The following is a 15,841-nucleotide window of genomic DNA, read 5'->3' on the forward strand; positions in this document are numbered from 1 at the left end:
GCAGTCTCTCCGCCCCCTCCTCTGTGCTGCTGACACACTAAGAAAGGTTTTTAATACGGTCTGCACTTTTGAAAGGGTGTGGAGAGAAGAAAACTGTAGATTAACAAGTAAAACCTATGTAGGAGGATTTGTTTCATCTCTGTGTATCATCTGAGGCTGTTCACTTCACTGGGTATTTGTGAGGGGTAACAACCACTTTAACATTCAACATAGCTATGGCTCAGAATCACAGAAATATTTGTTAAGGACTTTTAAATATTCTATAGTCATTTTTGGAAATGCATTCTGGGAAAGCATTCAATGTCACTTTAGGAATAATATCAAGGCTTTGATAACTGCTCGAATTACATTGAAATAATGTTACATTCAAGAGGATGTGTGCATAACATTATAGCAACATTTTAATATTCCTGATGTTAGGCACTGTTTTTCAGCCTACCAGTGTCAGATTATGAGCAGCACTGACATTCACAGAAGCTTCACTGATAGGACAGAAGAAGCAGGTGGAAGTTTTGTTTTGCTCCCATGTCCTATTTACTTTCTTAATTGTTTTGATAAAGATGCATCTTGTTCCTTCAGGAATGAAGTTTGACATTGGTGCTACAAATTGCCTACTATTAGGCAGGAACAGGTGAGATGAAGGGAAATTTACATATTAATACACATAATTATGCACATTTTCTACAAACAAGACTATGAGGAATCAGCTGTTTGTGTAGATAATTTTTTTCTGATGGCAGATGGAAAAATAAGTCACACTGGAACCATTAGTGTGTTCGTAGCTTATGGAAATGACTATAGGCTATAATTTTTACATATATTTTTTAGTGTATATACCCTCTGCACAAACTGAAAGGCAGATGTTTTAGCCTATTATTTGTTTTGACAAACAGCTAGGCGTTATTCACTCATATCACAACTTTATGAATATACAGTGGGGAAAATAATTATTTGATCCCCTGCAGATTTTGTAAGTTTGCCCAATGAAATGAAGGGTCTATAATTTTATTATAGAAGTATTTTAAATGACAGAGACAGAATATCAACCAAAACCAAAAATACAGAAAAAACATATGGTACAAATGTTATAAATTTAGTTGCAATTTAGTGAGTAAAATATGTATTTGATTCCCAAGCAAAACATGACTTAGTATTTGGTGGTAAGACCCTTGTAGTTAAGATGTTTCTTGTAGTTGGTTACCAGGTTTGCACACACCCAATGAGGGATTTTGGTCTACTCTTCTTTACAGATCTTCTCTAAATCCTTAAGGCTTCTTGGCTGTCACTTGGCAACTCAAAGTTTTAGCTCCCTCCATAAATTGTCTATAGGATTAACTTCTGAAGACTGGCTAGGCCACTTCATGACCTTAATGTGCTTCTTCTTGAGCAACTCCTTTGTAGCCTTGGCGGTATGTTTTTGGGTCATTGTCAGGCTGGAAGACCCATCCACGACCCATCTTCAGTGTTTTGGCTGAGGAAAGAAGGTCCTCATCTAAGATTTTACAATACATAGTCTCCTCCATTGGCCCCTTAATGTGGCAAAGTCATCCTGTACCTTTAGCAGAGAAACAGCCCCAAAAGCATAATGTTTCCATCACCATGCTTGACTGTAGGGATGGTGTTCTTAGGGTCATAGTCAGCATTTTTCTTCCTCTAAACAGGACAAGTCGAGTTAAAGCGGAGTTCCACCCAAAAGTGGAACTTCCGCTTAAGGTGGTCCTAACCCCCTGACATGCCACATTTGGCATGTCATTTTTTGGGGGGGGGGGGAGCGGGTACCTAGTTTTGACAGGTACCCGCTCCCACTCCCGCTCGGAGCGCCGCAGGCCCTGAGCGGAAGTTCTCCTCTCCCCCTCCCTCCCTGCAATCTTCTGGGACATGTCAAAGGTCCCAGAAGATTGCCGGCCAATCACGGCGCATAGCGCAACTCGCGCATGAGCAGTGCGTACCCGGCTGTGAAACCGCAAACTGTCACAGCCGGGTGCCCACAGCAGTGATGCCGGCGACGAGGGAGAGGATCGAGGCTTCGGGCGGCCGCATCGCTGGACCGTTGGACAGGTGAGTGAAATGGCTGGAACTCCGCTTTAATGCCAAAGAGCTAAATTTTGGTCTCATCTGACCACAGCACTTTCTCCCAATCCTTCTCTGAATCGTTTAGATGTTCATTGGAAAACTTTAGACAGGCCTGTGCCTTTTTAAGGAGGGGGACCTTGCAGGCACTGCAGGATTTCAATCCATGGCCCCATATTGTGTTACCAATGGTTTGATTGGTGACCGTGGTCCCAACTGCCTTGAGATCATTGACAAGCTCCTCCAGTTTAGTTCTGGGCTGATCCCTCACTTTTCTCATTATCATCCTTACCCCATGAGGCAAAATCTTGCATGGAGCTCCAGACCAAGGGTGTTTGATGGTTATTTTGCATTTCTTTCATTTGCGAATAATCGCTCCAACAATTGTCTACTTCTCACCAAGCTTCTTGCTGATGGTCTTGTAGCCCATTCAAGCCTTGTGCAGGTCTACAATCTTGTCACTGATGTCCTTTGGTCTTTCCCATGATGGTGAGGTTTGAATGGAAGAAAGAGATTCTATGGAAAGGTGTCTTTTATAAACATAACGAGTTGTCCTTAGGAGCCCCTTCTTAAATTGACAGGACTAATCTGTGTACCACATGAGCACATACTGTAGACGGTCTGTGGAAGCCAGATGTATTGTTGGTTGTAAGGGGATCAAATACTTATTTTACTCACGGAACTGCAACTCAGTTTAAAACATTTGTATTGTGTTTTTTCTTAATTTTTGGTTGATGTTCTGTCTCTAATATTTAAAATACACCAATGATAACAATTATAGACCCTTCATTTCTTTATGAAGTGGGCAAACTTACAAAATTTACAGGGGATCAAATAATTATTTTCGCCACTGTAGTATGGATAATTCTTTTTATCTCACACAAAGGGTGATAACTGAGAGAATAGATATAAAATGAGTGGATTTTCATTCATAAACTTCTCTTTGCCACTTTTTCTCTTTGAACCTAAGCGATTCCAATTTTGCTGTTTTTTTTTTTTCTTCTAAGGTATAAAGCGAGAACACAGTGGAAGTAATTTCCTTTCTGACTCTAATTGAAACTCTGCATGGCTCACCTAAAAAAAGCTGGCTGGGATGGGGAAGGGGGGTATAAGTTAATACCTGGACTTATTTAGCAGTGCATGCAAATGTAAGCTTGACTTATTGAGCAAATAACATATTTTGTTTTTAGGAAAACAGATACAACTAATCTGACATGCATGGCTTGATTTAGAAATATGTATGCAATTATGTAAAATATTATATTTACCCAATCTCTTTGCTCAACAGATATAAAAATAGACACTAGTCAAATAGACATAGAAATAAAGTAGTGAGGCTGCTATAGTGAGTGATTTTTTTGTTTTAGAATGGCTCATACATTGAAAGTGCTCACACTTTTATGACAATACTTGATTTGTAAGCAAACTTCTAGGCTAATTTCGAACCCCAGCCGACCAAAGGCTAAGGCTGGCCATAAACTATACAATTTTCTTATTAAATTTTCTATAGATTCACCTTTAACTATGTAGTGTGGGGGCCTGCTTGACTACATACACATTAAAGTGTTTAGGTTGGATTTCATATAATATAGTTTTGGTAAGTCTAAAGAAAAATTGAATAAGAAAATTGTATAATGTATGGCCAGCCTAAGATTGCAAAATAATTTATATTGTTATAAAGTCTTTCTCTGTTTAAGATTGCAATAAGAATAAGTCAAAACTACCTATGCAGAAAGTTTGGAGTTAACATCATATCATTAACTGGCTAACTTAAAGGGCAGGCCCCCTTTTATTGGAAATAATTATAGCAAATTAAAAAAAAAAGAAAATATTTACTGTAAAAATTCAACTTGGTATACAGAACCTCCCCAGTAATGTTGTTTCCTGCTTGTGATTGGTTGACTGATTTTCCTAGAAGTCTGCACTAAGAGAGAAGTCAGATTGTAGCTATCCCCTGGAACAAAAATTTCATTTTGGCGCAATACTCCCAAAGGGTTAATGACGTTTAAGGGCATGCTCACACTGCAACTTTCCTCATTAAAATACTGCAAGTGCGTTAGTTAAATAGCTTTGAAGAAGTCACTCCCATTCAGATTAACTTTACACACAGCAAAGACCTTTTTCTTCAGAGCAGCAACAGGTATGAATCTGCAACAAAATCCATGCAATATACAATGATCAACACAATTGGAGTTACTCTTTAAGGTAATAATGAGGCAAGCTAATTGGAGTAACTTAGATCCCTGCTGGAGGCTTACATGTTTCAAAAAATGGTTTTGAATCCCACATATTTATACAAAGAGTTACAAGGAAGAGCAATAAAATACAAAATACTCAAAAAATCCAACAGTTTTTTTCTAAGCACATGTGAGTGCTAAAGGGTGTTGCAAAGGGCTAGGCTATACAGATAGTTATATGTTTAGAAGTGTTATTGGGGTCACTGACTTAAAGATAAGAAACCAGACACACTGAATGACATTTTGTTGGTCCTTGCTGAACCAGCCGAACTTTAATCAGTGTAAAGCCAAATTTTAGCTTTGATAACTATAGATATATTTTGTTTAAAACAATCATAACTATTCAAGTATGTCATGAACAATAGCTGTATTTTAATACTGGTTGTACTTCATTACTTCTCTGATGTTTGAACATTTTAAAAGGCACATCACTTGAGGTGACACCTGTGCTTTGTTTATCTTCACGTTGCTTACCTCAATACAACTTCTAAATGGATCCCTATCTATATAGCCTAACATTTTACAACAGCCTTTACCACTCATACATGTCAAGAAAACACAGTTGTATTTTTTGTTTATTAATTTTATATTATACTGCTCCTCCATCTAACTGTGTATAAATATGTTAGTTTCAAACCACTTCGGGAAATGAATAAGGCTTATATGAGAGATCTAAGTTATTCCAAAAGCTTACGTCTTTTAAAACTTAGGTTAGTCAATGGCTAGCATGATACAATATTCTACTTTTGCTTACAACTACTTATTAAAGATTATTAAATCCAAAACAGTAGGTTGCAAAAAACAAATACAATTACTTGCCTTTAGTCTGTAAAAAGGATTGTTCCAAAACATTGAAGATGGCCTCTTTTCAAGTAACTAAAAAGTGAGGAAATGGGATACTTATAATGTTGCTTCAACACATCAATTTTATTGTTTAGAACTCAGGTTGAGCATGGATCTTTTATCACCCATGGACATTTACTTTCATGATTATAAAATGTAACATGTTAGTGTTTAAAGCTAAATTGGAATCTACTATTTTCCCTTCCCTAGTTCCTCCCTTCCTCCTCATCAACATGCTAATACAATTTTCAAATAAAACCTTTCCATTTTCATTGGATACCTTATTTTATACACAGTAACATCATCATTTGGTCTCTATGGTTCTCTATGTGGACTGGCTGATATTGTGCTGTGTATAGTTTCATGAGAACATTACATCACCTTGCCTCAGTACTGTTTTTACTTTCCTTTTTTTACAGCTCTGATGCAAGCAGTGGGATGGCTCTTTAGACAATTTACACAAATATCAAAACTTCTTTATGGGTGGATGTCAGTCTTGAGGAGTTGGTGTTCCTGGGTTGTCAACATTTGCATGCAGATAGATCTAAGCAACAACCACATGTGATGCTGATCTTCAATGACAGAAAGAACTAAGATACAATAAATTCAAATGGTGGGCTAGGGACACTAAAGCTGGGGAAGAAAGTGATAGATGATACTGGATGTCCTCCAGCCAAAAAATGGGATGGGCTCTATTTTGATTTGATTTGCTACATCATCTAACGCAGTGGTCCTCAACCCTGGCCTACAGGGCCCACTAACAGGCCAGGTTTGCAAGCTAACTGAAATACATCCCAGGTGATATCATTTGCTGCTCAGTGATTGCAGTACTCTAGTCTGCATCTCCCCAAGGTAATACTTAAAATCTGGCCTGTTAGTGGGCCCTGAGGACCGGAGTTGAGGACCACTGATCTAACGCACATTATGAGAAGCTCACTTTGTGCGGTGAAATTAGATTAAGTAATTTCTGTACAGAAGATCCTTTATACATGTGCTACACTGACTGTAAGGATGGAGTTCAGCATTAACTTGGTTTTCATTATATCAATATATCAGTATGGGAAGCAGGACTTTAATATAAGGCTATAGCAGAAAGGAAGAAAAAACAAAAAATGCCAAACATAAGGTCTTCTCCCCAAAAACTCACAGTGAACCCCTCATGTACATATTATATTCTGAGTGTAGCTATCACTGTAGACAACTTCCCTGTATCCACAAAAAACAATTCTCAGGGGTCTTGTTTTAACCACAATGCATGTATTAAAATTTGTTGTGTTGGCATGTCACCATCATCATTCATTCAAGTACGCTTTTTGGAATTGATATGAATTACAAACTGCATATCAATGCACCCAAAATGCAGAACTTTTTTTTTCAAAAGTCAATGCACCCAAAATGCAGAACTTTTTTTCCAATATACTCCTGGTGGGAACAGACATTATTGAAATTCGAACACTTGTTGATGTCCTTGCATGCGGACTGGCTGATATTGTGCTGTGTATAGTTTCATGAGAACATTACATCACCTTGCCTCAGTACTGTTTTTACTTTCCTTTTTTTACAGCTCTGATGCAAGCAGTGGGATGGCTCTTTAGACAATTTACACAAATATCAAAACTTCTTTATGGGTGGATGTCAGTCTTGAGGAGTTGGTGTTCCTGGGTTGTCAACATTTGCATGCAGATAGATCTAAGCAACAACCACATGTGATGCTGATCTTCAATGACAGAAAGAACTAAGATACAATAAATTCAAATGGTGGGCTAGGGACACTAAAGCTGGGGAAGAAAGTGATAGATGATACTGGATGTCCTCCAGCCAAAAAATGGGATGGGCTCTATTTTGATTTGATTTGCTACATCATCTAACGCAGTGGTCCTCAACCCTGGCCTACAGGGCCCACTAACAGGCCAGGTTTGCAAGCTAACTGAAATACATCCCAGGTGATATCATTTGCTGCTCAGTGATTGCAGTACTCTAGTCTGCATCTCCCCAAGGTAATACTTAAAATCTGGCCTGTTAGTGGGCCCTGAGGACCGGAGTTGAGGACCACTGATCTAACGCACATTATGAGAAGCTCACTTTGTGCGGTGAAATTAGATTAAGTAATTTCTGTACAGAAGATCCTTTATACATGTGCTACACTGACTGTAAGAATGGAGTTCAGCATTAACTTGGTTTTCATTATATCAATATATCAGTATGGGAAGCAGGACTTTAATATAAGGCTATAGCAGAAAGGAAGAAAAAACAAAAAATGCCAAACATAAGGTCTTCTCCCCAAAAACTCACAGTGAACCCCTCATGTACATATTATATTCTGAGTGTAGCTATCACTGTAGACAACTTCCCTGTATCCACAAAAAACAATTCTCAGGGGTCTTGTTTTAACCACAATGCATGTATTAAAATTTGTTGTGTTGGCATGTCACCATCATCATTCATTCAAGTACGCTTTTTGGAATTGATATGAATTACAAACTGCATATCAATGCACCCAAAATGCAGAACTTTTTTTTTCAAAAGTCAATGCACCCAAAATGCAGAACTTTTTTTCCAATATACTCCTGGTGGGAACAGACATTATTGAAATTCGAACACTTGTTGATGTCCTTGCATGCCTTTAAGGGTCAAGGGTTACTATATGCTTCAGCAAAGGTAGAGAACACTGCCATATCCACAGTCTCTACAAAAGCCATGTAAGCAGTGGTAGGTAGCAGTTGTTATGCCCTTCCAAGAGAGATACACAGAGTTCTAAATAATATTATCTTTGTGTCCCCAAATCTAACATAACCCATACATAAATCTAACATAGTCTGTACACTTCCATTTGCGAGTTCATCCATGAATAAATACTAGCAACAGAAGTGACCAGTAAGCAGCAACATTAGGTTTGAAGCTTAGAGACTTTTATTTTAATGGTTCTTTGGAGAAAGGCATTTGTAACCTTTTAAGCTGGAACACTAATTTGATTTGTGTATGCAGAAGCATTCTCCACATAAAGCACATTTCTATAAACTAATGCCAGTCTTTTTTTATTGTTACTAAGAATTGGACTTCTCTGAATTTAATGTTGTTACACCAGGTTCCAAACCCCTGAATGTTGTAATGTGCTTTTAATCTCTAAAATTGCTATGTTGACAGAAACATTTATAAACATTGGCTATGTGAATTAGGCAAGTAAATTAGATTTCAGAGATGATGATTGGCATGACAAATAGTGGATCTTCAAATAATTCACATTGAAGCAAACAATGAATCTTCTTCTGAGCAAAGATGGTATGAAACTTCATTTATCCTGTGTGACCAGTGAGCAGAGGTTGGACTTTAATGAATGGAAAGTAGCAGCAAGGTCAGTTTTTAAAAGCCTCCCAGGCCGAATATTTGACATCTCAGAACATTAAAACAGCTAGAATGGTAATTATTGTTTTGGCAGCCACTCCATGGCTTTGGGAGTATAAAATTTGCACTGAATAAAAAAAAAAAGTAGAATAAGATTGTATTTACATTATTGTTGCATAGCAAAAATGGTAAACCAACTTCATAATAAAGTAATATTTCTAGTGAGATTTTCTGTGGAAAATCTTTATCTGTATACCTGATTTTTAAAGCAGTGGTGTAGGAAGATCCCTTTTATTTCAGTTATCTATTAATTACTTAACTTTATTTTTAAACACACTTGGTATACAGTAAAAATTGGAAGAGATAGGGAGTAGCACTGCAAGCCAATTAGCTTTTAAAAATCTGTGTAATGTTTCCCATTTACCATATGGAGCTTGCTGATTGGAAGAGAGACAACAGAGATTTTATTGGTGAACTGCTGCTTCTTCCCTATTAAATTACTGTTCTTGAGTAAGCTGTATTAGACTGCAATGGACAAAAATAAATAGTTAGGATCTGATCTGAAGAATATCTAGGTTGTATTACTAGCTGAACATGATTATGATTTTTTTGACAGTCAAGACACTTTATATATCTTTCAACTGTGCATTGTACTTTTTGCCTACCTTTATATTTTAGGTCCAGGTCAAATAATTTCTGTATTCTTAACTGTTCAAAACTCATTTAGGAATTAATAGGAGTAGGATAGGTGAAATCTGAAATGAATGTAGCTCCACCATCTTATAATGAAAATATTGCAACACTTGGTCTGCAGAACAGGCATACTCTGTCCAATGCATGGTCCAGCTGCCAACTGTGCCTACAAAATACAGACTGCTACAGTATAGGGTTTATTTTAAAGAGGTTTGCAAAGATCAATGGTCTGTAGTAGACCACACAAATAATCAGAAACCACCTTTTATCAGAACCACAGTATACAACTGCAGAATGATTTATGATTGATTTTTATACATGTTTGCACATAATTGTTTCTTTGTATGTCTACAGTGACCCATGGCAATGTATTCCTTTCAATCTTACTCTGTCTTATAGAAATTTTTATTTACTTGGGAAACACTGGTGGCTTGCAATAGTCACATAGGGGTTGATTTACTAAAACTGGAGAGTGAAAAATCTGGTGCAGCTGTGCATGGTAACCAATCAGCCTCTGACTTCAGCTTTGACAGTAAAAACTGGAAGCTGATCTGTTTCTATGCTGAACTGCACCTGATTTTGCATTTTCCAGTCTTAGTAAATAAACTCTAGTAAGTTTTAACCATCTTCATTTAATGAGAAAACTACTTTAAATGCTTTGAATGAAAAGCAGAAGATTTAATCATTCAACTAAATTTAGGGCATGCAAATAATTGAAGCAGACCATAGGAAATTATTGTTTTTTTTTTACTGAAGAAAAATTAATCTGCCAGGCTGGATCTTATCATCATATATCAGTGTACATTCATCTAAACATTTCACATACCAACCTCGCATTATAATGCATATTTGCCCTGTGAACACCAATGAGTTGACTTACTGAAGGCAAATATACTGTTCACGCAGAGCTTAATGAATGAGATGAAGCTCCGCTGGGTCCTTTATACTATCACGTGTAAGCAAAAATGCTGTTTTTTCATTTTCCTTGCATGTGATTGGGTATTCTTTGCAAAATGAAATGTCATTATATTCACTAACACAGGTCAGCCCACTTCAACCTCCTCCAGAAAAATCATGCATCGGTTTATGACCTCTACTGTGTGTTATATCAGTTAGATATAATCACTAAAGGACCCCAAATGTGTATCCTTTTCTAAGTCCCACATATAAGCATATACACTAACCACTTACCCAGTGCTATTCTCATATATCCTATCATCAATGTGCATTGAAGCCTGGGGAGACTGGTGCATCCACCCTCACAAATAACATAAGTCCAAAGCCACAGTCCCCCTCCTCTTACTGTCCTCATCATGAGTGTCACATGTGAGCTGCATCACATCGTGTGATATTATCATGATGCATAAGCACAGTACTGCGCAACCGCAGACCCAATAGTAGATTGCACATATGCTGGACCCACCAGTACCAGGAAGCAAGTTCGGCTGGAGGAATGCATCCTACAACATCCAAAAATGCCCCAGTCCGGACACTCTGCAGGACCCCCCCCCCCAGTGCAAGCCACCTAATGGGCATGCCCTTGGTATGTCCCAGATGACAAACAGCAAGAAAAATATACCTGACACAGCCCCACTGCATACTGATAACACTGGGTGCTCATATGCTCGCCCAGCTAGGAAACCAGCAACCTACTTATTGGTCTCCTCCCCAGATGTGGAATCAACAACAGCTGTAACAAATGTGACATATATATTTTATTATAACATATCAATAGTTAAATTAATATAAGTTTATCTTTAGTTATGATGGAATAATATACAAAAAACACCATTAATAGTTGTATATAAGTTTATGATATTTTGCATTGATATTGCATAGATGATAGCAGGGGCCCATCCCTGAGTATTCACACCTCAATATACTTAGGCTCATATAAATGGGGGATGAGAAAACCAGATACACAATATACAGCAATTTACTAATTTCTCAAACTAGCCTATAGCATCAAGCAAAAATGTGCTTCTTACAGTATGGTGGGGACAAGTGTCCACCCCTACAGGTCTCTAAAGATACATGTATGACAATCGGAATAATCAGGTAATAATAATAAGAGAAAGGCATAAACAATATACCAGCCTATTTTATTGTATATTGTTGTGTAACCACAGACATATGTCTATTTTTTACTATGTTACGGTTCTCTTTCACGGTTTGTATGCCATTGCATCATTCACCACTTGTTGGCGCTGTATGACAGGGCTCGGAATCAGAGAGTGCGGCTGGTAGCGCCGCCTGTCTCTGTGGTATCCATGGAGCATTGCGGCGCCATTGGAGAATGGGGTATGGTTTTTCCACTCTCGTCCTCCAGACTGCGCAGCGGTGCCCGCCTTCTCCTCCGCAATATCATCCGTTCTCCACTGCGCATGCGCTGCCGTGGGGGGTCATCGGCTGAGCTTCCGGATGTACCTACATCCGGCAGATGCGGTGGGGCTCGGCGTGGTACACGCTGTGGAGTTATCACCCGGGTCAGGTGTGCGCCACGCCCCTAGGGGCGTGGTAGCGCCTAATTGGGGTGCATTTAAACTGAGCAGTCAGCAATGATGGCTCAGTGGATACAGAGGGATGACTCCCTTCAATGAAGAGACTGGTCACTCATTCATCGGACTCGAATGGTAACGACACTGGACACATGCTGCTAGCCCCACATTTGTAGGTAAGCCTATGGGGATATATGGAAGCCCTAAATTGTGTATACTGGTCTTTTGAATAGTCCTGGAATGGCAATGCATTATATAGGTCTACCTTCTATAACATAATTAACTGGACACATGCTGCTAGCCCACAATTTGTAGGTAAGCCTATGGGGATATATGGAAGCCCTAACATTTGTATACTGGTCTTTTGAATACTCCTGGAATGGCAATGCATTATATAGGTCTACCTACTATAACATAATATACTGGACACATGCTGATAGCCCCATATTTGTAGGTAAGCCTATGGGGATATATGGAAGCCCTAAATTTTGTATACTGGTCTTTTGAATAGTCCTGGAATGGCAATGCATTATATAGGTCTACCTTCTATAACATAATATCCTGGACACATGCTGCTAGCCCAACATTTGTAGGTAAGCCTATGGGGATATATGGAAGCCCTAACTTTTGTATACTGGTCTTTTGAATAGTCCTGGAATGGCAATGCATTATATAGGTCTACCTTCTATAACATAATATACTGGACACATGCTGATAGCCCCATATTTGTAGGTAAGCCTATGGGGATATATGGAAGCCCTAGCTTTTGTATACTGGTCTTTTGAATAGTCCTGGAAGGGCAATGCATTATATAGGTCTACCTTCTATAACATAATATACTACTATACTTATTTGGGGAGTAATGATACTCAGATCAATTACATCAACATGTAGGCATATGTGTGATTCTTAGTGCTGTTTTTTTATTTATCTACGCCGTTTACACTAATGGCCAAATATAATAACATAGTGGATTATAACGACCTACAGCCCTTATATATATATATATATATTCATGCTTTTGAACAATTTTTTTCTTTATATATATATATATATATGCTTACATACATTAGCCTCTAATTGGGATTAGTAATCTGGAGGATATCTTTTCCCCTCCCCCCTCCTTCTCCCTATCGTCCTATGTACCCTCCCTAGTTGGTCTGAACATGTGGGAATTTTTATTGACCACTAGATGGCAGCCTAGATGAACTTATATTAATGCAGACCCCAGCTCAGGATTGCAATTAAAATTGCATGTGTGTGAACAAATGTAACATGGCTATCTTGGTATTTGGAGATAACTGTTTAATTTCTTAGACTTAATTGGCCACAAATTCCTACTTAGTATTTAATGCTATACCCATAGGTGGTTTCCACACATGATCTATTATCCACAAATGCATCCCCACTCTCAACCAGATTCTGGACCTTGGCTTGTGGCTTGACCGACATTGTGGTGTGTATGATGCAATTATAGGTTCTTACATACTTATATTTGATACCATCACGAGGTTGGACCCAGGACCGGGAGGCTATCCCACCTCAGTCTCTAGTAGTCCCTCATCGTGTATGTTTAAACTTCAGAAACATTTTTTTTTTGTATGTATGTATATATGGTATATTGGAATTGTATAGTTACAATATATGTATTAATTATTTTGCATATGCTATCACTTACAGTGCTCCCTGACAGGCCCCTGAAGAAGCGCATAGGGCGCAAAGCATGTTGAGCCTGGAGCCCTGAACTGTATTAACAGACGGACATACCTGACTACCCAATACCATTGCTGACAAACATCTCATACATGGGAGTAGCTTACCTTGAATAAGCGCTATCAAGGAGAGTCATTATCTTTTATCCTCCTATGTTATCTTTGGTAGCTGGTATTTGTATTAGTTTTTTTGTGTAACCACAGAAGTTAATGGCCAACCCTTGGGGCCCAGGCTGCCCCTCTCTGTTACCTCTGTGCCTATATTGGGGAGGCTTTGAAGTGACTGCATCCTGGTTGAGCTCACGGTCATATAAGGAGATGATAACAAGTTGATGTAATCACACAGAGAGCACAATATTATAAATATATAAATGTAATTGATATATTTCTATATTCATTGTAGAGACAGCTTTGGAATTGTCCTGAAGAAGCGTAATGTGCTATCTGTGAAATGCACCAAGAAAGATCTTGACTTCATTGCCTCATTAGCATAGAAATGTTAAAAATGTAGCCGTTCCTTAAAGAGACTATTTATTTTCCCTGATACAAAACTGGTGCCCATAGTGTTACACCTTCGTCTTTCATTAGACACAAACGTACAAGTTCCCTGCTAATATATATATATATATATATATATATATATATATATATATATATATATATCATATTCATGATTTGAAACTGTGATGTTGTCACAATCTCATGACTGATTTGTCTTGTGTGCACAACAGATATTTCTCTATAGGTCCTTTTTCTCCATTGTGTTTCAACCCTAATATTTGTTCCTATATTTCTGTAATATTGCAGATAAGCCCTATGAATGTTTAATCAAATGTTAAATAATGGACTTATTTGCAAGTCATCATTACAAATACAAAATATAAACAACAAGGAAAACTGGGAATAAAGCTCTTTGCATAAGCACTGATCTTCTATGTAAGGTCATTCATCATTCAGTATTACTAGGCAGTTTTTGTTTTTACTAAAGACATTCAAGGTCATTAATAACAATAGATGCTTGATCATCATTTTAACAGGACTTGACAGTGGCTTTGTCCATGAGGGGATCAGTGCATTGATTTACATGGATCTCATTATATCTGTGATTTGTCATAAGACTCTACTGATCATCTGAAGCTGGCCAAACATAAATCAGTCTTATTTTGTCTATGAATGAACAATTGATTGTTAGAGCGTTATCAGTGTGCAACTAATGAAGACCTTATACTATGGTGTCTTATCACAAGCAAGATGGTTTATCTAAATGCTGTTTTCACCTATCAGTTAGTATCTGGTTGTATATGGGAAACTAATGAGAAGTATAAGTTGTGAGTTTTGCTGCTCTAGCTATTAATATTTTCTAGCATAGAGGAGAATTTCCATCCAATCCAAAAAAAAACCACATCTGCTTCTTTTGACATCTGATTACAGTGCTGAATGTTCCAATATTGTTTGAACAACTTGTAGTTTCTTTGATTTTTCTTCTCTTTATCTGCCATTAGATTTTCTGCTTTGATGTACCCATGCATGTAATATTTTTTACCTCATGTCAATAAATATATACTCATTTACCATGCAAATGTTATGGTAAATCTAATTATGTCATAGTCAAAAATATATGACCATATCTCAGGGAAAGAGCATACATTGCCACATCCTAAATATACTAGAACAACGAAAGAGCAAATACTATTCCCAGAAAGGGGACTTTATTGGCACCGTACTATAACCAATGACACATTGTAAGTAAAACAAATAATTATTTTGACAAATTAAAAAGCAGCGGATGCAGACCTCAATTGCCCCATAAACATTACATACAGGTAAGATAAAATTTGTGCAAATTCATAAATAGACTAGATGCTAACACATCCCGCTTGTCTATGCCTACACGTTTCACAGTCAAAACTGCTTAATCAAGGACACCGCAGAAATATCCAAAACAATTTAAAAACATTTGACAGTACGAGAAAATTCATGATTTTCTCCAACCAGGGTCAAAACACTAAAACCCAAAGCAATTTTCTCAGAGGAGGGGACAAAGGACACGAAGAGGTGAAAAAAGGCCGGTAACTGGACTACCCACAGGGGAACATGGACTGAGACCAGCCCCTTCAAAGTCCCCTATTTTTTTGGAATAGCATTTCATCTTTTGTTGTTCTAATAATGTCATAGTCATCGTTACATAGGCAGCTTTTGTGAATTTTTTTTACTATACTCTACACAAGCCCAAGTTTAACTTGGGCATCAATAGGGAACTGCATTATTGACAATACATGATGTCATATCAGGCCCGTTTCTAAAGCTGGACAAATAAATTACCACCTGATTGTACAATTTCCTAAATTTAGGTACATTATATCAATTAGAATCACAATGAAGCAAAACTTTATCACAGCAATAGATTATAATATACTTTGCCAACTTTAAAATGTGCTTACTGTAT

At 37.7% G+C, this 15,841-nt stretch overlaps 1 protein-coding gene across 4 annotated transcripts in view; it reads right to left on the reverse strand.

Annotated features, from left to right (window-relative positions):
* The window catches only part of TOX (thymocyte selection associated high mobility group box), a 349,777-nt gene that overhangs the window by 80,119 nt on the left and 253,817 nt on the right, over positions 1–15,841 (reverse strand). For 2 of the 4 annotated variants that reach the window (XM_082257763.1, XM_082257761.1), the window contains one exon: positions 5,127–5,183. The exons of the other annotated variants lie outside the window; for them this stretch is intronic. In XM_082257763.1, the coding sequence (XP_082113889.1) occupies positions 5,127–5,183 (57 nt within the window). The remainder of the gene's footprint in view (positions 1–5,126; positions 5,184–15,841) is intronic. 4 annotated transcript variants of the gene reach the window in all.

This window comes from Pelophylax lessonae (assembly GCF_965119305.1).
Source record: "Pelophylax lessonae genome assembly, chromosome: 5".
NCBI classification, from domain to species: domain Eukaryota; kingdom Metazoa; phylum Chordata; class Amphibia; order Anura; family Ranidae; genus Pelophylax; species Pelophylax lessonae.